At 39.5% G+C, this 27,020-nt stretch overlaps 1 protein-coding gene across 1 annotated transcript in view; it reads left to right on the top strand.

Annotated features, from left to right (window-relative positions):
* The window catches only part of pdlim4 (PDZ and LIM domain 4), a 54,809-nt gene extending 32,100 nt beyond the window's left edge, over positions 1-22,709 (top strand). The window contains exons 4-7 of the mRNA XM_042498849.2: positions 4,144-4,481; positions 6,744-6,901; positions 16,360-16,498; positions 19,182-22,709. Of these exons, the coding sequence (XP_042354783.2) occupies positions 4,144-4,481; positions 6,744-6,901; positions 16,360-16,498; positions 19,182-19,386 (840 nt within the window). The 3' untranslated portion in view covers positions 19,387-22,709. The remainder of the gene's footprint in view (positions 1-4,143; positions 4,482-6,743; positions 6,902-16,359; positions 16,499-19,181) is intronic.
* Positions 22,710-27,020: the final 4,311 nt, after the last annotated feature.

The following is a 27,020-nucleotide window of genomic DNA, read 5'->3' as shown; positions in this document are numbered from 1 at the left end:
AACCAAGCCACCATACCTTTAGAGCAACTTGAAAGCACTTACAGGTCCTGAATGTTACCAAACTGGCATTTTTATAAGGCAAGCACCAGATGTGCTGCCTTATAAATCTGCCATCCGCCCAAATATCTTTGCAACAGGCATGCGAGGAAAGAGTGTTACGGGAAAGAAAGACCAAAGGAGTGGTTGGGGAAGGGGGGTTCAGTTCAGCTGAAACAGGAGTCACACAATGTCGGGCAGGAGTGTGAGGGTGAAAATGGGTAAACATGTACTTGCCGCAGACAACAGAGGAATAAACCCCAACAAGAGTCTTTTAAGCGTTCTATACAGTTTAAATCTGAATCAAGGGTGTAAGGCAGCCCAGACCCCAGAGGAAAATGTTGGCGTTGTAAGGCTTAAGCCCAAAACACCTCTTACCCCTCACACTTAGCCCTTACCTCTACATTTTGCACGTTATTGTCTAGGGGTAGGGTGTCCCGATTCAACAGAGCTATTTCAGAATCACACTCCAAACCGAGTTTTGGCTGCACAAGCAATAAAATAAACCCACAAATGATTTAAATATTTTTAAATGACTGTAACCATCATTTTAGTGTCTGTCATTTCAATGTATTTAGGCCATTTTCATCATAAAAAGCAAGTACAAAAATGGCAAGATGTGTGCAGATGTCTGTATGGCTACAAATGTAACTAGCTAACTTTACACTGTTGTTGCGGTTTTTGTGCACGACAGTCCTGTTTCTTGACTTATTCTTGTGTTGCCTTCACCCTTTTGATGGCATATCTGAAATTTAAATGAAGTCCAGCAGCAGTCGGTAGACTTGTTGCTGCTTGTCTTTTATCAGTGCAGACTGGCAGGGCGGCAGCATTGATTGCTAACACAAGCCTGTCGTGTTTGATTGATTGATAGTGTGAAACTAAATTTGTGTTCAGATCGGTAGCCCCCATGCTTTTCTATCGGTGAATGGCAAATGTCATTGTGGTAATACCTTATTGTCATAGTCATGTCTGTTTACGTAAATGCCATCAAGACTGCTAATGATGTCTCACAGTTGTCCCATTTCATTGAGGAAAATGTTAACCACTCACCTTTGGAACTCTGTTGTAAAGTGACAAAGGGGCACCCTAAAATGAGGGGTAAAGGTCAATTTGGACATGGGATTGGACCAGAGTTTCTGTAAACCACGGATATGTTTCATTTGTATGTTTTACATGTATCATATCAACTTTTTTAATGTGACATGGTTCTGATAAACATGAGCTGACTCTGTCATTAGACGTGAAGGGGATGTTGGTTGGTGTGGCACCTGGGTGAGACGGCTGCTACGCTGCAGACGACTCATTATATCTGTTTGAGATCAATGGACAACAAAACTGATGATTTTAGCAAGAAATTTGTAGCATTTCCAGTGGCGATTGTGGCACAAAAAATGGGCATCTAAAGCCAAAACATGATTTATTCCTAACCATAACCAAGTGGTTTTTACTTTGCAGAAACATAGCCTATAAGGCCAACATTTAGTCTTACGATTAGGATACATAGACAGATTGTCATCTGTGACAAATTTGTAATTTGGGTTAATGTAAATAAAACTGACTAAAGTTCTTCAGGACAATTTCCCGTCCAGTCAATAAAAGAGGCCGGAAATGTCTTTTTACCTGTCCTTATATCACCATATATGTTAGCGTGTGATTACCTGTCATCTTTTAAATGTTATGTTTGTAAAGATTAGGAGTCATAAAGGCAATGTCTTGACTGTCATGCCACTGAAGGAGCAGGTAATATAATACACTCACAGGGGATTTACCTCAACTTTCCTCCTTTATTCTCTGAGAACAGGCAAGAATAAGCTTGCCTGAGAGTCATACGGTTATTGTACTGATTGGGATCTGCAGATTTAGCTCTTGTATAAATATGAGAAATGAAAAACGGGTTCTTATTAAAACTAAAAACACGTGTTGGGACAGTGATTCCCTCTGAATAACTTCACCCTTCCAGCTCTGGCTATGTTCTCAGGAAATTAAAGATGTAAGATGAATTGAGTGGTGACATAAAAGATGGCTAGGTTCAAAAGGGCACTTCAAGTAAATCCCATCCATCCATTATCGTTTACTGTTTAAATGCTTTGAGAATTGGCTGAAATCTTCTTTTAAAGAAAGACTGGAGATGTCTTGGGCAGTAGGGTCATACAGAAAGCCGCGAGATAATCATTAAAGTGCAAGCCCCATGCCTTTAACCCTGACCTTTCATTCTACCATATGTGGGAAGAAGAAGGAAAAAGTTGTCAGAAGAGCTCAATTGACCTTTCTAGAGGATACTTTTTCAAATTTGAAATTCACGCATTTCTACATCAGGAAATGCTCAATAAACATCATAATATCAATGAGACTTTATCGAAATGTATCTGTTTTATTAGTGATTTTATCAAATGTTATTCTTCCTTGCATACTCACAAACCTATAAGTTGAGGGAACTTTTTATTAAAATCACATGAGGTCCTCCATCTGTGCAAAAAAGGCTAAAGATAACGAGTAGGATCTGGTTTGGCCTCGTTTGGCCCTGCGGTGAGCACCAGGCTTCAGAGTGTCTGGTTTACTTGGAAAGGGAGCCGCAGAGAGCTGGGTGTTTCTGACATCCTGCCCAAACAGGGTTTGGCCTTCGGGAGAGAAGCTGCATCAAGTGCTGACTCCCCTGCGTGCTTCTCCGAATTTTAACCATGAATGGCTATCTGCTAGTGTTTTGTTCAGAGGGTTTCTACATTCATCCATCTTCACTGTCCGGGGTTTTGGGGAGAGTGGGAAGAGGTGGTTTTGAATTTCTCAAAAGTCATCTGTCTTAACTACAGGAGGCAGGGCAATAACATAGCCTCTTTTCCTAGATGTGGGCTTGTTGGTGTAGAGGAGAGGCGGACTGAAAAGTGCTAATTACAGACGACCTGTGTGTGTTTGTGTGTGTGTGTGAGCATGTGTGAGTTCATGTGTGGTCCAGGCGAGCACTGAGGGCAGGATGACATCCAGCAGACCCATCTGTTGCAGTGACAGGGGTCCTGCTTGGAGATGCTGTGAAGCTCCACCTCCTGCGGCTAAGACACTTTAAACTAGCCCAAAACATACACAGTCTCTCACACATGCACGGACACTCATTCCAGTGGCTCACAGTTACAGCAGTCTGACTATCTCCCATCCTAATGCATTGCTTAACTTGTAAACAAGTCACTTTGTTTCAGCAAAAATGTTTATACGCCGCCTATCTCTGAAATTCAAAGCACTAAAATACTATCATAGATGGTGACATCATTGCAAGCTGTGCAATAAAACTTTATCTGTAAAGTTCAGTGTCTGAGACGGACTGGCAGCGAACACAATCACTGAAGTGCGCTGATAGCTGTGGTAAACAGTCAGAGGCTCGCTGATGTCACTGTGGGGTTTGTGCAAGCACATGAAAAGGGCGGTGACCTCAGCATAAACACACTGAGTATACAGTGGTGTGAGTGTAGGTGTCTGTGCATCTGTCCTGCATTAGTCCTGCAGATTTCTTCCAAACAGCTCCAGCAGAGCAGCTATGTGGCAAGAATATGGAAAGCGTGCTACAGCACGTCAAAAAAGATAATAATTTAATCTTTTACAGTATCTCAGCTCTCTGTCAGCTTCTATAAACTCCTCAATCCATAGAAGAAGCAGCCAGGAAGAATAAAAAAGAAACAATTTTTTCAATATTTACACCACACAAATTAATTTGTTTTGACAGAAACATCTGCAGGAAATCTAACACAAGCTCCTTTTTAATAAGCCTTACTTTTAAAGAGGGAGAAGCAGAAATGATGTGGAAAAAGCCTTTCTCTTAAATCCTCACTGCTGTAAAGCCTCATTTAAGAACAACCGCTCTTTTAGCCTTTGAAGAATTGTGGTTTTCTGCTCAGGGTATGACTGGGCTTGTTTTCTCTTTTTACTCTCTTTTCCTGAACCAAAACATAATGGTGCATTTTGTAATGGGTCCATTACTGCTTTTTCTTTCTCCTTGCATTATTAGTTATTTCTCCAATGTAATATGCTTTTTATCTTTTACCATTGTATTTATGTGACTGTCTTGTGATGTTTTCTTTTGCTCCTTTCCATTTTAAACATGTTTTTTTTCTTTCTTTGTAGAATTTCCGTCCCATCACCAGTGGATATGGCGGTTCTACTCGCAAACCTTCCTACACCCCTGAACCCCAGTCCCCACAGGTTCCCCAGTCCCCACAGGTTCCCCAGTACCATCAGGTTCCCCAGTACCAACAGGTTCCTCAGTCCCCTCAGGCTCCCCAGCCCACTCACCTGAATAACGGACATGCCAGACCCAACAACGGCCACAGCTATGGGTACGGGAATGGAACCGGGCACAATCAGTACAACAACCCAGCAGGACTTTATTCCCATAATGGCAGCAATGGAGACAGATCTCTGCCAAGCAAGATGGGAGGCCTTAGCCTCAGCGCCACACATAGGTGAGCTGATCAAAGTGTGTGCTTCAAAGAAAGTAGACAAATAGGTCCTAAATCCCACCGCAACTAACACTTTTGAGAGTGTAAGTACTTAAGTCTACACACAAGGGACCTCAAAGAAAATCTGCAGATGTATCTGTGTTCTCTGATTATTGCAAACTTCAATAGAACAATATGAAACAATGGGGGCGTGTACAATTTATATCATTTTCTAGCCTTTTATTATTACCAGGAACATTTTCAGATTTTTCAACATTACACACAACTTTACAAATAGTAACTATTAAAAATCCACAAACTATTTCCTGTAAAATATGTACAAATGGAGAGCAGGTAAACTTATCCATTCAGTAGTTGTTAACAGCAGAAACTGTTGACGCATATCAGCGTATTTCTCAGTGCATGGATGGATTACTGACAGGGCAGTCAGGCCTAGACCCAAAGTGTCAGCGAACCCCCTTGGCCTTCACCTTCAAAATTGTTAATGAAATTAACATGTACCAACTAGGAAGAGACTCAAAAAGACTATGAAGAGACACAAATGAACTACAAAAAGACACAAAAGGACTACAGAGACACAAGATGTACAAAAAAGACACAAACTTACCTTAATGAGACTCAAAATGACCTAAAAAGAAATACAAAGGAACTACAAAGAGACAAAAAGCACCTACAACGAGACACAATTCCTCTGAAAAGATACATTTAACTGACACAAAATAGACAAAATAAACATACCAAACTATGTAAAGGAACTACAAAGTAATACAAAAAGACTACAAACACTCACTACATGACAAAGAAAGACATGTATATACCTTTGAGAGACACAAAACAACCACGAAAAGATGCAAAGGAACTACAAAGAAACAAAAACAACCATATAAGGGCAAACAAAATTACCACAAAAGGAAACAAAACCACAGAAAGATGCAAAACAGCTACAAAGGGATGCAAAATGAAGAAATGAAAGGAAAATAAGAAGTAAAAGCACCACACAGTCTGTGTGTCTTGCTCCTCTGGAGGAGAGGTGGTGGGGCCTTTTGCATATGCGTGCCTACTGTCTTACAATGCAGTTGGTGTTATTAGACACCAATTTTGTATGGAAATAGTGAGTCTTAAGAGTTTGCTTCTTAAAAGCATAGGAAATTAAGGCAGTATTTAAAAAATGCAGCATCATTTTATTTTTTTATACACAGATGCACGTATTCATGTGCTGACTTTCTGAATAGAGGTAAACAGAAACAGACGCGTAGATGCACCTTGGGTGTCTCTCGACACATGTGCACAGATGGCCATGTGGACTGGAGAAACAATTTGTTGTAGTGCATCCCCTCGAGAGGGCAATAAATGTGTGTGTTTAGTTTCCCAGCGAACATCCTCTCTAGCACTCCCAGAGTGCCCTAGGACTGGATTGTTAACTCTGACCAGGCCCACACACACATACAGAGACACACTTTCTCTAATTCTTTCATTATGCAATTTCTCCAAACTCTACTGGCATTATTTCCTCCTGTCTCTCACTTAGTCTCACTTTCACCAGCTCAGGCTTTCCCTCTCTCCCTCACACACACACACACACACACACACACACACACACACACACACACACACACACACACACACACACACACACACACACACACACACACACTCAGGCTGCAGTGGAGCGCTTCCTTCAGACCCCTGGACGGGAGTCTGGAGACAAACATGCAGTTAAGTGTGTCAGTATTTGAGCACATCTGTCAGCAGCCCTGCTCATCTCCCAGAAGCTCGACTAGTTGAATGTATCAAGTGAACAGGATCCATCCTGTTAGCTTTGGGAATAACTTGATGGATGAATGAACATGCGGATTCATAGCACAGCACTGTTGTGATTAAGACTTCATGCCTTTGGAATCGCATGTAGAGTGGAGCATATTCACCTCTGTTTTCTCCTCCGTGCGTCCATCTCTGCCGTCTCAGTTTGTCGAGTTTTCTTTCCTTTCTTTGGTGGTCCGACATCTGTCATCTGTTCTTTAATCTTTTTGTTTAGGCTACTTCATTCACTTCAACTTTCATTCCTCGCCTGCTCAAACACCACATCAGGGCACCACCTGATAAAAGAAAGAAAAAGACAGTGGCCATGTGTGATACCAGAAATAAAAACAGTGTTAGCCTGTTAACTTGTAGTCAGAATCTCAGCCATGTTTTATCACCATCTTATCATCATTAATTAGATTTCAGTACAGTAACACTGTATCTTCCCTCTTTTGTCTCCTTCAGCCCAGAGCCTCCAACACACTCCCCTGTGGGCCGTAATGGTTTTGACCCACATTCAGATGTCTACAAGATGCTGCAGGACTACGAGGAGCCCGTCTCTGCACCCAAACAGTCCGGCTCCTTCAAATACCTTCAGGGAATCCTGGAGGCTGAGGATGGAGGTAGGGATGATGTGCGAGTGCTTACATAAATGTGTGATGGCTGCTTTTCCCAGAAACAGGAAGATTACTATAACCAGTACCCAATGCTGTGGTGTTGTGTTGACGATGTTACACAAAGTGACCTGATGATGAAAGAAGATTAGAAAGGCCTTACGTTAGCTACAGGGCTCCAACGAATGATTATTGTCATTACTGATTTATCTGTCCTTTATTTTCTTAGTTTATTCAGTGTTTCATCCATAAAAGGTCAGAAAGCCCTAACACTGTTTTCCTAAGCTGAAAACTCAAATTGCTGTATAGGCCGATCAACATACAAAACTCAAAAATATTTCATTTGATAGAGGACTGGAAAACCCACAAATGATCACATTTTAGAAGCTGAAAGCTGTTCTTCTTTGGCATTTTGGCTTAAGAAATTACTTTAAAGTGGGTTAATCAATTATAAAAATATCTGTTTTCCTCAACCATTTTCTGTCAGCTCTACAAAGCTGTGATACCACCACGTTCTGCATCTTCTAACTTATTGGCTCAAAAGGTGGTGCAACGTGTGTGACAAACAGTTGGCTTTTTAAAAAAAGTCCCTAAGAAAGCAAAAATGCGTTTTTATAGTTTTGATCCGGTGTCCCTCTGTTAATTTTCATTTATATACCAAATATTTGTCAAAAAAATCAGTATGGGGGTATTTTTACATCAAAAACCCTATCTGTTTTCTTTCTGTAAAACCAGGTAAAATTGTTTTAAATGTTCGTTACAAAAGTTTGAACAATCAAATGAGACTTTGGGCGACAAGGTCATTTAAAACAGCACTTTATTGTTTGTGAGTTGTAGTAGGAGAGGCAGAACCCTTGGTTTCATTTCCAAAACAATGTGGCCAGGGTCCAAATCAATCATCTTTCCCATGTCCTCCTCCTGATCTGATGGTAAGGGAGGTGTGTGTGGAGCCAAAAATCCGCTCAGCAGCGGACTCTGCTGTAACTCCGTATCTCGCTAAACCTGATCCCTCTTGTAAACTGCACACCGCTCAAATATTCCATTTCACTGGGAAATACCAAGCTAAAGACGCTCTAACTTCAGTTTCACCGGAGCTTTTAAGAGACCAAGCTAAGCCTGAAAAAGTTGAAGAAAGATATCTTGCACATAACCAACCAAACCATGTCCTCAAATGTTTTATTTCTGTTATCCTGCAATGATGTCAATGTCTCCAACTGTAACTTTGATACACTTGGCTGCTCGACTGTCAACAGACTATAAAATGCTGAACTAACTAAAGCTGTTCAGCAGGTATAAAATGACAGTTAAAACCTCGTAACATATGGATGTGCCTGCTGCATCTAAGCAGTTAAGTTAAGTTTCTGAGTAAATATTTCCTCTTATGTAAATGAGACTTTCGATTCAAGCCAAAGGAACGTCTTGCCTTGCTCAGGCAGCTCCTCGCTCACTGTTTTGATCTGCTCTGTCTCACTGGCATAGTTTTCCTTTTATAGAAAGACAGTGAGGTTAGGAGATGGAGAGGAAGAGTGTGAGCGAGAGGGAGCAAAAACGATAGAAAGCAAGAGACAGAAGGAGCAGGAAAAAGATGAAGTGCTTTAAATAGCTCACACACGGATGAACAGGGGAGGGAAGTTTTGGTTTGGCAATTTACTGCAAAAACAACTTCACAAAGGGCAATAAAGTGAGAAATATGGTTTTCCTGTCTGCCTTCTGACCGCCCGGCATTCCAGCTTTTGAGGAGGAGTCATGTGATGCTGACAGCAGCAGAGGAGAGCTAATCCTCTGTACGAAAACATTCTTTTCAGGTTCCACGTTTACCACTAAAGCAGGGCAAAAGTCCTAGTTATGAGCCAAGTGTTGGTATTTTGAAGCGGAAATAGCCCGGACCTAGAGGAGAGGGCTTATGACCTGTTTGCACAGATTGTCTGTGATTAATGTTTTTCTCCAGCTCAGGAACTAACACTGATGCGTCCTTGAGAAAAGACCCTTAATCCTTATTACTATTAGTGGAGTGTTACCAGCTGTGAATGTATAAATCCACAGTGTCAAAGTCAGCATGTACACTCAGTAAACTTTCCCATAGCTAAATAATGGTTTCAATATATATATTTTGTCATGCAGTCAGTCTTAATTCTCAGTTAAATAAGAGATCCTCCCCTGTTTAGATTTGTTCTTAGAGGCTTTAAATACTCTGGTTTGACTGATGTGGGTTTTTGATGCCAATTCTGTTACAGATGTTTGAATATTTGCATGCAACAAAACAACAACATGTTGTTATTGAGTCCTCCTTATTTGGACCTTTGACTTGAGAGACACACAACATACTTGCAGAAAGTAACTTGCAAGCCTAGCAACAGGAAAGTATTTTACCACTGGAAGGATGGTCGGTCTATGCAGTAAAAAGATGCAAATATTTTGACACTGGTGTAACATGATTAGAGAAAACAGAGGGAAATGAAAGTAGCATTTGCTTTTGCTCAAAATATAGAAAACCTACAACTACCAGAATATACTGATATATACTGTCCCACAGCTGACTGATAAAGGCCTGGGTAATAAAATGCAAGCTTATCTGTTTTGGCACAAGAAATAATATGGCGGCCAGCTGGTAACAAACACCCTCATATTACAGTTAAAAAGTGAGCTAAAATATGTTTCTGAAAACATTTTAGGTGAGAAATATGCAATATGGTAACATAGTCTTGATTTATATCTAAACAGCACTTGTTGTTTTTACCGTTTGATCTCAGTATTTTCAGCATCTAGTTTACAGTACAGGAAACATATTATAGCCAGACAGTGAACTGAAATATGTTTCCGAAGACATTTTATGCAAAAAAGGGGAAAACAGTCGTATAATCTAGGTTTATGTTTAATCAGCACTGCCTAGTTTTACTGTTTGATTGGAGTTTGGCCTGAGTTTGACAAAAAAGAGGCTGCTCTCTCTCTCAGTCTGTGTATATACATTTTGTGTCTGTGGTGGCAGACGTGCAACAGCCCAAAAGCCAAAAATCCGCAAAAGACATCAAATGGTGAATTTGAGGGGACGTGAGCAGGGAGATCTGGGCGCTAGTAAGATGGAGGGAAGTTAATTACCACAGTTAATTTACACATACTTCCCATGTTGTTATTATACAAAGCCGGTTGAAAATCATCAAAGTAATTGTTTCAGGCCACAAACGACCCATAATGCAACACGCTGGCTGGCAGGCTAATGTTATAACAGTATTCTTTACATTGAAAAATTACACCTGATATTTTGCATATTCAGCCATATACAGCACAATCCCTTTTACAAATGTAATTTCCTGAAAAAATCTTCTCTTATGTTCAGGCCAAAATGTTTAGGTTGAAAGAATATTCGGAAAATAAAGCTAAAAATGCTCCCCTGAAACCCAGAATAAAATGACTGCTAATGCTGAGTGTCAAAAGTCAGTGATATAACCCTGACTTAATATATACTGGTAGGATATACTGCATCGAGCAAATTATGAACATTGGCAAAAGCACATAAAACCAGTGACATGGAAAAGCCTCAGTTTCTCAATTTTCCAAATAGATCAATCACTGATTTTATTCACTACCGTTATCCCTGGACAAGAGTGAAGACTTCCAGCTCAGTTGTCACATCTCTGGGCCTACCTTTGATGTAAGAGCCGACGGGATAATCCACAGCAGCAGGAACAACACTGACTGCTCCCGCAGTGAGGCCTGGAGCACAGCCAGAACATACTGTTTCCTTAATTTAGCACTTACCATTACACTCAAAGCAATGAGAGAGAGGTAGAGCTAAAGAAAGAGACCGTTTCTAGTGACAGACAACGGAGGCTGGAGGCAGAGAGACACTGCTGATGGATTAAAGAGATTTAAAGGTGACTCTTGTTGTGTGCTGTCAGCGGCCTTTCAGCTCGGGAGCCTGACAGGTTGACTGACAAGCTAAGTCCTCGATGAAACAGGGAGACACTTCAGGTTTACTTTGGGATCATTTTAAAAGCTACCTGACTGTCTGTTGATGTTTGGCTGTGTCATTTAATCTGTGTGAGAGTGTGAGATCCTGCCACAGATGTTGCTGCCCCTTGGTTGTTGTTTTTGGTTTGTTTTTTTAATAGCCCAATAAAAAAGAAATGAGTAAAATCCAACAATTTAACACATTTGACACTCAGGTTAAAGTAAAATCGTCCTCTTTTTGAATGCATACCTTGCTGTCAGGCTTTTAAATCACAGTAGTTGGTCCCCTTTTGAAGGCGAAAGCCCCTGTAGAGGCCATGTTGACTTTCAGGGGCTTTTAAAGTTAAAGCAAACAAGAGTGTCAGTTTACCCAGAATTCCTCAGACTCTGCCACGATTGGTTAGCACTGTGGATGGAAGAGGGGTGGAGTGACTGTGAAATTCTGGTCTTAAATTAGGGTGTTTGAAGCAGTATTACCTCGGGATGACAGATGATAGAAAGTTGTACCTACTGTACCTGTTTTGTTGCTCTTCCACAGTATGGTTTTATGTAGTTAGGGACTGTGCTTTATTTATTAGAGGAGGCTGGGGTGTGAGTGACATTCTTTTTTCCCTTCAGCCTCCCTTAGTGACTGGGGGGAAAATGCATGACCCTCTCTCCATCATAAATAACCATATTTTACTGTATTCATGCCAAGGAGCCAATGCAACTGGCAAACAGCACAGACGGGTTCTTGGTTGAAATAATTATAAAATAAAACTCATCAAAGTTTAATTTCCCTCGCCTAAGCAAAATCAAAACTCCCTCCCCAAAGCTTAAAAAATAGTTTGAAGCGCCTCCCCCATTTTGCACCTTCTCCTTCCCTCTCATAAGTAACAAAAAGTTCCTTATATGCTGACAGACAAGCCTTTATGGACATAATGTTTTAAAGAAACAAACAGAGATTGAACTTGTTATTGTTGAATGTGAAGACTTGAGATTGCTCTGTTGCTGATGAGATTTTATATTTTCCACCTTCATCAGTTTTAGGTGGATTTAAGGGGAGGACAGACAGAAGATGACGTGATGGGAGTGTTTCTTTAACAGTTAGAAAAAGTAAAAAACACAACTCCAGTGATCTCTCAGAAAACCTCATCCATTCCTTGAACCCTAGGCTTATTTGTTTAACCTTTTGAAACCTTAAAAAAATTGCTTGATATCTTTTAAAATCATGGGAAACGGGCAATGAGGAATGTAAGAAGACATAACTCAAAAATTTGCAAGAATTTGGTCAAAAGTAAAAGAAAATTAGCACATAAAAAGGAAAGGACCTGGGCAAAGACGTGTTTAAAAAGTAAGAATAATTCTGAATTATAATTTATATTTATGATAATTGTGTATATATATAGATTTCTGGACATTTATTCCTTGTGTGTGTTTTTTTTTAATTGATTAATTTCGTTTTTTTGACAAGTTGCTCACCACTTTTTTCCCCCATGTTTTGGAAAGAATTTAAATCAGATTTGCTCGGGGGTTTAAAGGTTTAAAATCTTGTGACAGTTGCCTGAACACAGCACAAGAAAAGTGATCCAGGTTTTAAGGGGTTAAAAAAAATCATGCAAAGTACCATATTGTGTACTTTTCCTTACATTATGTAGTGTAAGAAAAGTGGCTTTGTGGTACATCAGCCTTCTGGGGGGCTTAGTTTCTGCAGATCGCCTGTCAAAACATGATGAAACATTTCCAAAACAGAGGAAAGTCCTCAGGAGGGAAGCAGGCCGTGTCCTCGGCCTACAAAGACAACTATCGGCCTACTTTCAAAGTATAACACATTTCCAATTATTGTTTGCTTTCTCGAATAAAACATGTAAACTCAGAATGCTTGTATACAGTAATAATTGTCACTTTTGTCTTGCATGAAAAGTATTTGCGGCCACCGACTCAGATAGGTAAACGTAAACGCCACATCAGTCATGTCCTCCTGTGACGTTTCGAGGAAAAGCAGAGGGAGCATTCCAGTGAAATTGTTATTCCACAGGGATCAAGACAGAGCCGAAGAGATAAAAGATTTAAAGCCCCAGCAAGCTCTGTAGTCCAGTGGGGGTAAACATGTGATGTCAGCGGTGAGGGGCTTAACCCTGTGTTGGCAGAGAGGAGTTGTTGTTTTGACAGCACAATAGAGCAGCATCCGTTATAGTTTCTGTTTCATATTCTTCATTTGCTCGCTCTATAAATGCTCAAAATACGCCCATCATTAGTTCTCAGTTCCCAAAGTGAAGTCATTGTTTTATTTGTCTGAATTAGTGGGAAAACTTTAAAGTGCTCAGTTTACAGCAATATAAAACAAACAAAAGCAAAAAGAAATGTGTAGTTTTACTTCTTATCATCAGATTAGTCATTGATTCATTTTCATGTCAGCACTTTCTACCGCTTCTTCTTTCTCTTATAACATGTTTCCCTTTTTGGCTGGACGTGTGGCCCCAAGAGATTAAAAACTTCCAGCGCATTTCAGCAGAGAATTTTGCCCATTTTTCAGTGATCATTTTTGTCATGTAATCTTCATAAAATCCTTTTAAACACGTCAAAGAAATGCAACACTAAAGCATTCAATGACAGTAAATCAAGGTTGTTTTTCACTTCCTCAAAAGTTGATACCATATACCACAATAGCTGTCTCAGAGGATATTATTACAGCTGTTTATTTATTATTTAGTTTTGACATTCTGCACTTGACAGGTTTGAGTTAGGATCGGGGCTGTTTTACAGAGCGTCTGGTGTATGTTAGTCACAGTTTAGGTCGCACAATGTGCCGTGAATGTTGCATGGGATGAGATATGTGTCGTAATTGTACGACCTGTCACCGTGTGTCGAATAAAATATGGTGTCTGTCTGCGTTTGGCCACAAAGTATACGGGGCCTAAGTGGTCTGACTTTTTAAAAATGTAGAAGCAAGACTAAACAAGCACTCAGTCATTCTGTGTTTTGTATCTGTGGTCTAAAAACTTTTATTCGTCAACCTAACCCTCTCTGAGAAAGTCACCAGTGCTGCACATGAAAGGTTTTCCATTAGAGTGCATCATTGGCTAATAGAGACATTAATCCCAGAAATAACATACCCAGCAGCTAATGTCAGCTCTTAAACTCACCATGGAGCAGTCCGAGGCTCTCAGTGATGGAGCGATAGAAAGGGCTTTGAGTCAGGTGCCAGATGTGAGTTAATTAGACTGTGGTTAGTCAGTGATAGGTGGCCTGTTGGTCTGAATAGACTCTGCTGGCACATCATCAGTAAAGGGAAGTCATGTAGTTCACGGCTGTGCCTCACTGATCCACCCTGGCGCTCATGTAACCACCAGAGTGGCTCCAGATATCCAGTAATAAGCATGTCCCTTTCATGCATTCCAGTCAGGCATGACTTGATGATTGGATTTGATCGCTCTTAATAAAAATGCCATCCGTGGAAAGGCAGCAACCCTCGTCCACCACCAGAACTACCAGCTTATTATAGTTTTAAAAATAGCCTTCTTATGTAACACTCTTGTAGCATAGTTTAAATGAGAATTATATGCTGTTACTGCAGCTGGTTGAGTTGGTGTCTTCCTGTTAATGTGTATTTACAGAAAGTCTCATTCTGTGATATCTGTGTTATGTGTAAAAGAAAATCTTGTTAAGCCTTAAACACCTGTACTGTCATGAGTTAATTTTGTGCTGCATTCAGCCTTTGAATGCTTTGTTTTGGGGCATTTTTAAAGGTAATTTTATTGTTTGTTTGTTGTTGGGTTCTGTTTTTTTTTTTTTGTTTTGTTTTTACTTTACTTTTTTGTTACTTATTTTCAGGTAATTTTTGTGTAACTTCAATGAAAGATGAAACAGTTGTGTTTGTCTCATTTATACATGATTTATTTTTCAATAACCCATGTAATGCGAAAAGCAGCTGGCCCCTAGGTATTTTCACATGATCTAATCTGGCCCTCATTCAAGAAAGTTTGGACACCCCTGATGTACTTCGTCTTGTGTGGTTCACAGTCACTGTATGATTGTAGCATAGTGGTGTGATGGTTGACTCTCTAACATGGGATGTTTTCCTTCCCGGGTGTCTAGCCAGGTTGACTGATGAATTCCTGCTATAGTGCCACTCCAGACTTTGACTGGAGCACACAGGAAAGAGCGAGAGACACAGAGAGGTCAAAGACAGGGAAAGGTGTGCACTATGAGGGAGAGAGAATGATAAAAATAAGTTTACTGACTGTGTTGTAAAGGTAGAGTGAAAGCAGAGAAAAAAGTTGAGGACATGCTCTCTTATGAGTGCTGCAGATTTTTCATTTTGTGTCTTAACAACACTTAAGTGTGTTATGCATAGCATTTTCACATCAGTGATTCATCGCCACATTCACTACAGTGAGGACTGATGGTCTGCAGTTTTTTGCCCTTGGATTTTACATATTTCAGAAAGCATAAATCTCTAAGTAATTACATGTTCGAAGAATGCAATGGAGAGGCAGCGGAAGAGCACATGTGGCAACATCCTGTTTATGAAAGCCAGCAGCAATGCTAATGAGAAGTGTGATCTGAAGGTACAAAAACACTAACTCTGACCATGCCATGACCTCTGGCAGGAGATAGGCTGCTATTTGTCTTGAGCATGATGTAGCATTGAAGGCAAAGTGATGGTAAAAATAACAGTTAAGTAAATGTCAGTTGTCTGCAGTTGCCTGAACAATTAATTACTCCCATAAAAAAGGGATTCAACCAAAAGTGAAAATGACCATTTGAGAAACCTTCCCAAGTAAAAGTGAAAATCAGCTGGCTAATTATCAAAGTACAAGTTACTTCTTTTCAGGGTGTGCAGATCAGTGAAAAGAAATGGGAAAAAAACACTTGTAATGAAAAAAAAGGCCCTTGTCAATAAGAAAGCTGGTACTTCATTTTCTTCCATGTTGCAGGTAACTTGACATCTGCAGTAAGACGCTCCTGTCGACACCCAAGCCCAACATTTAGAGCAAACTGGTTGTAAGGAGGGTATAAATGGCAAATTAAATTGAATTATATACCAATTACAAATAATTGGTCAAAATGGTAGGACCCTGGTTCAAAAATATATAGTGTAGAAGTATAGTTTTTTAATAAAAGACCATGAAACATACGCCTTCCTTAATAAAGCTTTTTTCTTTTTTTTTTAATTCATATGCATCTCTTGTAATGTGTTACTACCAATCCCTGCTCTTGTCTTTCCACCTGGAACTCAAAGGGGATATTCTCCAGAGTACAAACATAAACACTTTCATGACCCCGCATGGCTTTTCCCCTTTAACCAGATAGGCACTACCTGGAATCTGGTGACCCTAGAGCACATACACAAACACTCACGCATATATAAACAGGGTTACCTTGGTTACCAGAGGCCCACATGAAAAATGTTAATAATGTCAGCGCCTGGAATTCTGTTGTGGTTTTTTAGTATTTGTAAGGACTGTCTTCTAAATGGTTTATGGTGCATTGTCCAAAGCTCCTGTATTTATTTTGTGGTTATTTTGTCATTTTAGGTGTGTCCCCGACAGAGAGAATGAGAAACTTAAAGTCTCCAATAAGGTCTCCAATTCCTAAACTGGGAAGCCCCATCCCCAGCCCCATGTCCGGTCTGCAGAAGTTACCCCAGTGCACACGCTGCTGTAATGGCATTGTGTAAGTATTGAACACATCCTGGTTTAATTTTTAAATGAAACTAAGGAGTAGACTGTATAACATCATAGAACAACTCATAGAATAAGTATGTGATTGTGTCTTTATGGTCAGAGAGCTCTTTTAAAGAAGCCTGGGATTCATTTTTTTGGCCTTCAAGTGTAAAGATGACTCAAGACATGCAAAATGTTGTTTTTTTTTTAATGTTTAAAAGTTTCAATTTGCTTTTCATTTCAACACTAAGGTTCAGTGTTCAATTTAATCTATGACATATCACAGTATAAAAATTTAATGGTTTAAAAATTATGGTTACCATGGTCTACAATTACAGACTGAAGATGTAGTAAATATGATGCTGAAAATATGATTTATTATCAGATGAACTATTGTAATCACCATCTGGAAATGATATGTCTCTGTCTGGTTTTATCACTCCGCCTGTGGTCTTAAACCTTAAAAGCTGAGCTGCGTGAGGTGAGTAAAGGTTGTGTTTTGACTCTGAAACAAAGAGGTTAACTCACGCAGGTCCACCTGCATCAACAGGCCTTTTAGAAGTACTCAGGAAAACCTTTTTCCCATTTATCATTTTAATGATTAAACCAAACCATCCTCCACACCCTTTCCCACACACACAAACAAACTCACGCTAAACATTAAGCAATAGCACAGGCACACACACCTTCTTGCAAAAGTACCCAGTTGCACCGGTAATCCCTCTCTATAAAAGCAGCTGCAGGTAAGCAGTGAGGTCATTGGCTTACTTTACCCATTAACAAGAGGGCATTGTGGGAGCTTGCAGGGCACAATGAGGCTGTTATGGGCCGGGAGCATTTTACAGCTTTTAAACAAGTGTAGAGCACTGTGTCAAGAGTTTATCCAGCAACTGGTGTGGTTAGATGGGGATGGCGGATAAAAAAAGAAGCAGGCTTATATGAATGAATGGTTGCTGGCCCGAATCCCCAGTCCAGAACGGAAAATCTTATTGGGATCAGTGAATGAACAACGCCCTGAACAACTGCTGTCACTGTGTGACTGAGTGAAGCAGTGAACTCTCAAATGCACCAATGTTGATCAGTAGCCAGAAAGCAGAATAAACATGTACTTCTAAGCCCCCAGGTGTGTGTGTGTGTGTGTGTGTGTGTGTGTGTGTGTGTGTGTGTGTGTGTGTGTGTATAAATGTGTGTGACCTCCTGTTCACCTGAACCTCCTCTCAGGATGTGCTCTTTGAAAACTTTCCCCAAATATGACATATGATGAAATATATTCAAATTTGCCATATAAAGTACGATAATTGCTGATTTGCATAGATAATGGGAAGTTCACTAAACAACAGTGAGTCAGTCATAAGCATTCATCATCGCTTAGTTTCCTTTTAAAGTGTTCAACTTAATGTTTCGTCTTCCGCGATGATCGCACCTCCCTAAAACTGGCTAGTACTTATCCTTTTAAGGAGCTCTGCATTTTGCAGTTTGCATTTATTGCATAACTTTCCAGTCATACATTCATGCATTTACATCTTTCTCAGTAGTGCAACCCGAGAGTGTTCCACAAATATGTCCACTATGTTACATATAAGGCTGCGTGTGTTCTTCCTGCACAATGTCAGTAAAAATATATAAAAATATATTCCACATTCGATTCAGGATCCTGGAAAAAACGCACCAACGAGAGACCACAAGAATGATAAGATGAAATAGAAATCCGTCAGCACTATCAGCGTCTATGTTGGACATGGGAGTAAAGGAATAGTTCACCCACAAAATGACTGTTTGTAAATTAGTTAGTCATGCCGTGTTTACTTGAATTTATAAAAAAAACTGTCGCCTGCCTCCACAGAAATGGCGTGATGATGACTGCATTTAACAGCAGCAAAACTGTACCAAAACTATCTCAAAACATCCATTAACAAACTTCCACACAGCTTATGCAGTATCATCCAGGTCTCTTTCATTCAGTCATATGCTCAGTACTTTCTCAACTCATACATTTTTGCTATAATACTATAGATAAGTTTCACTTTTAGTTAAGTTTTAAACAGTAAGGTTTTAGTTTTAGTGTAGCTGTGTTTAAACACGGCCCCAAGTCAGTCATTTAATCCATATGTTTGATGTTTTCTATAATAGAAGGATATGAGGACAAAACAGCTTTCTTATTTCCGATGAATTAAAGGTAACATGGCATGACTTACTGTTATGCAAATGCTTATTCTGTGGGTGAAGTATTCCTTTAAGGACAGTAAGGCTATCACACAATAGTTTTAAAAGAATTGATCAGAACCCTGATATGGCTTAAAATGAATGTGTTTCAAAGTAACTGTCAAAAAAGATAGACTGACATCATCACCTAAACCTTTGAAATTTGAAACATAAGTCCAACATTATTTGCTGTCCTGTCAGAAGCGTCATACTTGATAAATCTGCGGGAAATGATGATTGGAAAAGTGTCCTACAGCACATGGAGCAGCCTATAGATGCTGGGTCTTTAGGTTATATCAACTCCAAGCAATGCAGTGTCTAGACTCAATGGGGAAAGGCAGAAATAACATAAATAACATTACTGGACTGAGCTACACTGGCATGTATCTCTCTTTGTCTCACTGGATTGTTTTTCATTTTGCCTCCACAATTTCTAAATCTCTAAAGCCTTCATAAGAAAACACTCCATCTCTCTTCATCTCCCCCTCCAGTGGCACTATCGTGAAGGCCCGGGACAAGCTCTACCATCCCGACTGCTTTATGTGCGATGACTGCGGCATCAACCTCAAGCAGAGAGGCTACTTCTTCATCGAGGACAATCTGTACTGTGAGACCCACGCCAAAGCGCGCGTCCAGCCTCCAGAGGGCTACGATGTTGTTGCCGTTTACCCCAACTCCAAGGTGGAGATAGTCTGAGCAGGAGAAGGAGCTGGTGATGCTGTAATATAACTGGGAAACTAAAATCTGGGAGAATGGGGCTACTGAGTATTCTAGCCTACATTTATCAGGCTCTGTCAAACAGGAATGTCGATCTTGGATCAGTTTTGGCTTTGGGAGAGTCCTATGAAATGTGTGTTTCAGCGATCCAAGATCAGCATTTCTACGCTGACAGTTTTGATAAATGCTATGTAAATAGAGCATAGTGAAATATGTTGACAGAAAACAGAAACAATCAAACCCATTGAAAAGCTGACATTGTATGTCCCAACCTGACAGCCTTCATCTTGCAATTAGCGTGTTTACATCAAATTCTACTTTCAAGAAAAAAAAAGAAAAATGAACCTGTTCAGGCCAGATATGATGTTCAAATCCACATCACAGGCACAGCATACCAGAATAATCCAAAAAACAGGAAATGCAAATGTCAAAAAAAGTCTGCAGGTAATAAAATGAGATGTTTATGCAGTTTAAAATGACTGCACCAGCATACTCAAGCTTTTTAACAACCAGCACAAGTTCATGACCAGCATAATATTCAGTGTCCTATGACAAACCCTCACTCAAGCCTGAAAATAACTGTTAGTTTGTGTGTGTGAGAGAATTCTGAGTTGATTGATGCATTTGCTGTGATGAACTGTGCAGAGAGGAGTGTCTTCCTTTTGACTCATTTTGCATTTAGTTATTATAAGGACAGTTTCATGCACACTACAAAATGTTTTCCTAAGCCAGTAAAGGCATAATGATATTTTGTTCAAGTTTTTGTTCAAGGGGTTCAAAGGTTTCAGTGTCTTTTTAACTATGCTACAGTTACACATTATACTCCTGTTGCAAATGGACTTTTGCGTTTTGTAGTTTACACCTATGCAGTTTATCTTTCAGACTTTCTATGTCCATTTCTAAGAAAATCTTGGACGGTTCCTTTTTTTGCTAACTTTTCAGTTGTGTGCAACAATAAGCAATAACTCATCATAAGCTCATCTCTAACAAGCATAATTGTAAGTGTCTGAAATGTGTTTCAGTATCTTCGGTGAACGGGTTTACCAAACCTTAACCTAGATTTACTGCAGCCTTCAAAGCACCACCCTCTGAAATGTAAATAAAACCCTGCAGGAGACATCCTCAGAGTTTTGTGAAAAACTACACTCTTAGAATTAAGGGTCCCAAATGGGTTCCTCGTAACGGGCTAGTGTTGTACCCAGAACCATTTGCTTTTTAAGAACCCTTTTATTAAGAAAACGGTTCTTTTTAATACTATGGGTTCCATTATGAACCCTTTTCATCCACAGATCCTTTTTTGAAAGATTTGTTAAAAGCATGGATGTTAAAAGATCCTCATTCTCAAATATCCAAATGTTTACCCATGTTTCAAAAGGTATTTTTATTTATTTTACTCCTGGTCTGCCATAGTTGATATCTTTATCATCATAACTTGCCATACAGTACCACATGTTCTGCCAAAATTCATTTTTTACAGGTACCCAGTACTTTACATGTTGTAATTATACTGAACAAAAAGTTAAATGTGCCACTTTTGTTTTAGCTGCCATTTTTCACCGGTTAAAGTTCAAGATCTGAGACTTTTTTCATGCTCAATTTAGGTATTTCTGTTAAATTTTGGCTTCAGATGTGTTCAAATCTGCTTAAATGAGCACTTCCCCTTTTCCAAGATAACCCATCCACTTCAACGGTTTGGCATATTGAGCTGCTGATTAACCAGCATGATCACCACACAGATGTGCCTTGAGATGGTCACAATAAAAGGCCACTCTAAAAGTTGAGTTCAAACACACAACACAATGCCACACTTTCTGCGAGTTTTGAGGGAGCACACCATGGTCTTAGATCTTAAACTTAAACCTGCAAAAACAAAAGTGTTGCCTTTTCATTTTTGTTCTGTGTAATTTAGAACAGAGTTTTGGTACCCAACCCTATTGCAAAATCTTAATAGAAAAAGCTATATTTGTAGTGATTTCACAAAATTTCTATCTGGACACTGGTCCTTAGAAGGTAGAAAGGTTCTGGTTAGAACCCAGACAGAGGGTTCTGGGACTATTGTATCATAGAAGTTTCTGCAGAAAACATCTCATAGGGGATGGTTGATTTTAGTTAGCACCTTTATTTCTAAGAGTGTGTAGAACTTGGTGAAAATCAGTTAAAAGGATTACTCTCAGATGTGATCATGACAACCTCAAGTTATAAACAACAAATAATAAGAAACGAGATTTTAATGATGAAGTAACTTAGCCTAATGCAGTGCATACGTGCACTGATGACATTTTGAGCGGGCCTGATTCACATTCACAAAAGATTGTAACTAAAGTGCTCTCAAGCACCTGACGGAGAGAAGAATTTCCACTCTCGCTCATGTTCACACATAAGAATTTCAGTTCATAAAAACAAGAGCACAGAGTTCACGGGGTCTGTTTATCAAAAACACTTCACTTTGACACCAATATGCTCTCCGCCTCGCATGACAACTTTTAAAAAATGGTCGTGTGCATTTGAGATGGAAGACACAGCGGTGGAAAACAGTCCACATGTGGGAGTAATATTCACCTTGTTTAGTTTTTTGGACCGACAACATAGATACATTACAGTTGCTCTTCAGAAGAGGGAAAAAGACAGAAGTTGGAAGGATGCGTACTAGTATTCCCTTCCTGTGAACTTTCTGCTCACAGCCAAGTCTAAGAGGCAAATAAAATATACTTCTACATTTCCTCAGAGAGAGGGGGAACACAAAGGGAGGGAGATGAGAAAGAGAAATGACAGCACAGCATGCATTTTCTCTTCTTGACACAAATTCTTTCTTCAAGAGGAAAGAAGTGAGTCATTATGACTGCAATATGTGGCCATCAGTCTTTGCTTATCATGAATAGTGAAGTAAACTGTGTGGAGAAGAGTGATCGTATTCTTAATTTTAGAAATGTTTCTAACAAAACTAATTTTTTATTTGAAATGAGAAAATGAATTTAGCATTGCTCTTTTTTTCTAGATATCAACAGTGATGAGTAGCTGCTGGTATGCCATCTATACTAGTTATCTTGTAAATTTTGTGAAAATTATATTGCTACCACATTTCTTTGGTATTGTACATATTTGTTTTATCGTGATTGCTTTAATATACTGAACGTAACATGTCATTCACGTGCCTTTGCATACCCTGTGTCTTTAAATGATTGCTTCGACACAAATCTTCTACTTGTGTTTAACTTATTGTTCTACCAACACGTTGTTTTTGTTTGTTTCTGGAGCTTCTTTTTTTCTAGGATCTAAATAAAATGAGAAGTGCATTACCATGACATGATCGTTCTCATCCTTCACTGTTCTTAACTGCTGGATTTCAAGAGCTACAAAACACAAGGGATTCAATTTGTTTTGATATGGCAGTTTCTCCATTATATTCCACCGTAAAACCACCAGGCTGCAATATGTGTGTCATGCAACCTAAATCCTCAGACATCCACTTAACAGTGGCCTTAAGACTGAGCATAAAATTGTCCGGACACAAAACCTGGTCTCGTGTGTTCATAGTGTTGCGTCTCATACAACTTTACTGCCAATGAGAACAAGTGTGTTTTAACTTGAGATCCGTACCCAACTCGCTCTCTCAAAATTCAGGGTGTGAGGTAATACACACAAGGTCTGTCTCTTATCATTAAACTACAACTAATGGGACCTGTTTTTGTATAAAGTATAAACTAAACCAGGAGTCAGCCTAATCCTTGTTTTAAAAGTGACTTCCTGAAACACATCTGAAACACGTTGTTCTAAGAGCAGTAACTTCTTGATTGTGGAGTCCGGACTGAGTTCAATTAGACTGATTTCAACCATGTATTTTAATCCTCATTTGTTGGAGTATGTGCAGACAGCGCTCGGCTAATGACGCCCAGAAAATCTGGATAGCATCGTAAAAAGCCCAAGACGTTATTGAATTAGACAAGTCAAATCCGAAAAGTTAAGGGAATTAAAGGAGCAGTGTGTAGGATTTAGTGGCATCTAATGATGGGGACTGCAGATTGCAACCAGCTGAAACTTGAAGTCTCTTGCGAATTCTGGAGGTTGTTGTTCAGGAGGTTTTAACAGGGAGCCAAATTATCCACAGAGGCCCCCTCCTCTCCAAAACAAACGCACAAGGTGAATAAAAACCCATGAAAACACAAATTAAAGCAGATTCATGTTTTAAATCACTGTTTCCTCAATGCTGTTCGGCTCATCGCAGACGGGACACTAACCCAGCATCTGCTGGCATGTGCTCACGTTTTTTCTCTGATAACTTAAGACACAGACATCCAGGAGGTTTTTACTGGAAGCCGCATTATTCCCAGAAGTCTCTTGTCCTTCAATACAAACAAACCAGGTGATTTAAATGGGTAAAAACACTGAATAAAGGAGTTTAATTTTCAAAATCTATTTTCTGATGCTGTTTGCCTCGTACCACAGGTGCAGCTAACTACGATGGCCAATGTGAAAACACAAAGAAAACATACGTATTATATCCCATTTCTGCCAATATATTTCCCTAAGTCCGACACACTGGACCTTTAAGGGACTGTTTACAAACAGAACACCAAAAAATGTCAGGACTCAGAGAAAAAAGGTGTCTATAGATAGATCTATCCATAGATTTTCTTTTTTCACGAAAACAGTCATGCAAACCACTTTTAATCTGAATTATTAAATGGTTTGCTTTTTACTTGTCCAATCCTTGTAGGTCTTGATCTCAAGTAAAACTTGCATTGTGGGAGGTTCAATTAAGCCCTCATTTAGTCCTGTTGTAACTCTAATCATTCTTTAGGAGCACTAATTCATTTATATAAGGCTAGGTTGAGTAAGATACTATTTCAAGCCGTATCAGAAAAAGCCAATTTAAGTTTATGTTTTCCAGAACGGCACTTTACCAAGCAGTGGGCTTAATGCCTGTCTGGGAAGTGGGCCAACTCTGTAGTGTGTAAGTATTCTTACACTTTGTCGTGATGCTTTATGGCACTGTAAATGTGTTGAATTTCATCACGTTTGTGGTTTTTCACATTGCTGTATGTGCATCAGCACCACAGCAGAGTGTCAAAAGTGTGGTGCATGCAGTTGCAGGACATGGCACAGACTCAAGGGAATTTTTGTAATCAAAACCAGGAGGCAAGAGAGGCCACCTCATACCCCATTAAAAGACTTTGCACCTTCTGTAATAACTCATTCAACAACTGTGGTGAATGTCTGCAGATTTTAAAAGAGCTATGAGAGAGATCATGCTGAGAGAAATACTGTAGACAGGGCCTTCACAAAAAAAGGCGAGAGAGGGAGAAGTAAATAGTGGTGGTGTCTGTGCAGACAGTTTCTCCTCTGAAGTGTTTTGTGTAATCAGCATTACTCACATTTGCTAATGTTTCCCATGTGCATAACACTTGCATTGTGCTGTCAGTCCCAAATTGAACGTGATGCACAGTGGTTAGACAATCCATGTGAGGCTTTTAGAAAATCTTAGACCTGAATGTGTGCATTTATCTATGATATGTTCATCTTAATTGTTGTCTTTAAGCAGTATTCCACTGAATCAACATTAAAAAGTAAAATTACTCATGCGGTCAGGGTTTGGTTTACTGCAAGGAGTTTCTTTAACATCTTGCTCATAAGAAATGGTGGTGTGCATTCCTTCTTTACGGTTTGCAAAGTTAATATAATGTGACCTAGAAATCGCTGTGGAAGAATTTCACTCAACAGACCCACACAGTGAAGTTTAAGCAAAACAGAGGCAATGAGAGATACAGAGGGAAAGAGAGCGATATTTTGCCGTATGGAAAGAATTCTGCTTCTCTCACATCTATAAACATCCAGTCCACTTTAAAGATAAACACTTCAAGTTGCTCAGAAACAGAGCTCTGCAGACTGCAGCGACTATGGGCAGTGTGCATCACATTCAGCCCAGCACTGACCGAGGAGTTTCAAATCCAGCGGCCAAGCTAATCGGGTTCAAATGAATCACATTGGCCTGAATGGAGAAGTGAATAAATTAACATTATTTCGGCAAAAGATTATTTCAGTAGCTACCATGACATCACCCAATGGTTTGCGGCCTCATGTTTGAAGCCACGAGTTTGGCATTTTGGCAGTTGCCATCTTGGATTTTTGGAGCCAGAGATGACCGAATTTCGATGAGAGATTGGAGCTTTGGAGGAGCGAGGGGTCTGACTCATAGGCTGTGTGGTGACGCCAAGCACCAAAGCTTATGAGTCTGTTGTTTAAAGTGGCCTTTCTCTTAATTATGTGTTATTTTAAGCCCTAATAAAATGTAAATGGGTGTGTTATATTAAAAAAAAAAAGGCCAGCCTCAAGTGGCCAGTCAAAGAACTGCAGTTTTTGGCATCTTTATGTTGGCTTCATTTTTCACCCCTGAAGGTTGCAGCTTGCACACACATGCAAATGTTTTTTGATCAGGGAAAAGATCACAACAAATACGAGTATGAATAAACATCACTGGCACCAGGCCTGCAATTAAAGAAAACAATGTTTGTAGACACTTGAGATTCGACTCAATAGTGTTATATAGTGCAAAAATAGATAAGGAATCCTAGTAAAATAAAGACTTACAAAAGTCAGAATTATCTGATTTAACTTTATATTTTTGCAGGTTTTACAAGTAGTTCTGCTTTAACTCATCTCCACTTAAAAGCATTTGAGGCAAAAGTGAAAGCACTGGCTTTCTGCTTATTTGAGTGTTAATTCTGCAGTCTCTTTTATTAGTGTGCTGACGCTATAAAAGCTGCTCCAGCACTTGATGTCTCGCAGCTCTTTCTGCTGATGTACAATTGGGATATGGGATTTGCTCGCACCAAGTTGCCATTTCTCATTCTCATCAATACCAATACCATTCAATACCACTTAATTTATTTCACCTTTCTTGTCTTTTTTCCCACTCACTTTCTAGACAACTATTTTTATGTAACCTGCCTGCAAATTTAAATTGAAAAAACTATAATAATGCTTTACCTCCTTAGTCTTAAACCAACAACCATTCCTGATCTCTCTGTTTTTTACTGTTTTATATGTGCACTTCTTGTCTTTATGGAGCATACTGTTCTCTCCTATCTATGGGGCCATACGGTACCAACCTGTTGTCTGTGACAGTCATGATTTGTAGAGTCTTTCTGGACGAGTGCCGGCCATACCTTGGTATCAGAGACTTTACACACAGCAGAGCAGCATTCTGGCCATTCCTCCCCAGATGTAAATTTAAGACATGTACCATAACTCAAAAGACCTATAAGAACTATATAAGCAACACACGAAACCTTAATTTATTACAGTAAAGGTCCTCAGAGGGTTTAATGTGGAGCATTTGGTTGATGATGGAAATGTCTGGAAATAATCGTCTTGTTTAGCTTCATAATAACACTGGTAATTTCGTGTATACTACAGGGCTCACAGTTTTGTAACCAAGTTGCATTCTAATGTATGTGGTGTAACTGAAGCAGTAATTTTGTTTTGATGATATCACATGTTATAAGAAGTTACTGTGCATGTAGTTTACATGTCCTTGCTGCAGCGACCTCATGTTCAATTCCAATACTGGCCTTTGCTGCATGTCATAATAAAGGTAAAATAAAGGTAAAAGCCCC

The sequence above is a fragment of the Plectropomus leopardus genome, chromosome 15 (assembly GCF_026936395.1).
Source record: "Plectropomus leopardus strain MGB_pleo_1.0 chromosome 15, ASM2693639v1, whole genome shotgun sequence".
NCBI lineage: Eukaryota > Metazoa > Chordata > Actinopteri > Perciformes > Serranidae > Plectropomus > Plectropomus leopardus.
This window is presented reverse-complemented; position numbering and strand designations above follow the sequence as displayed.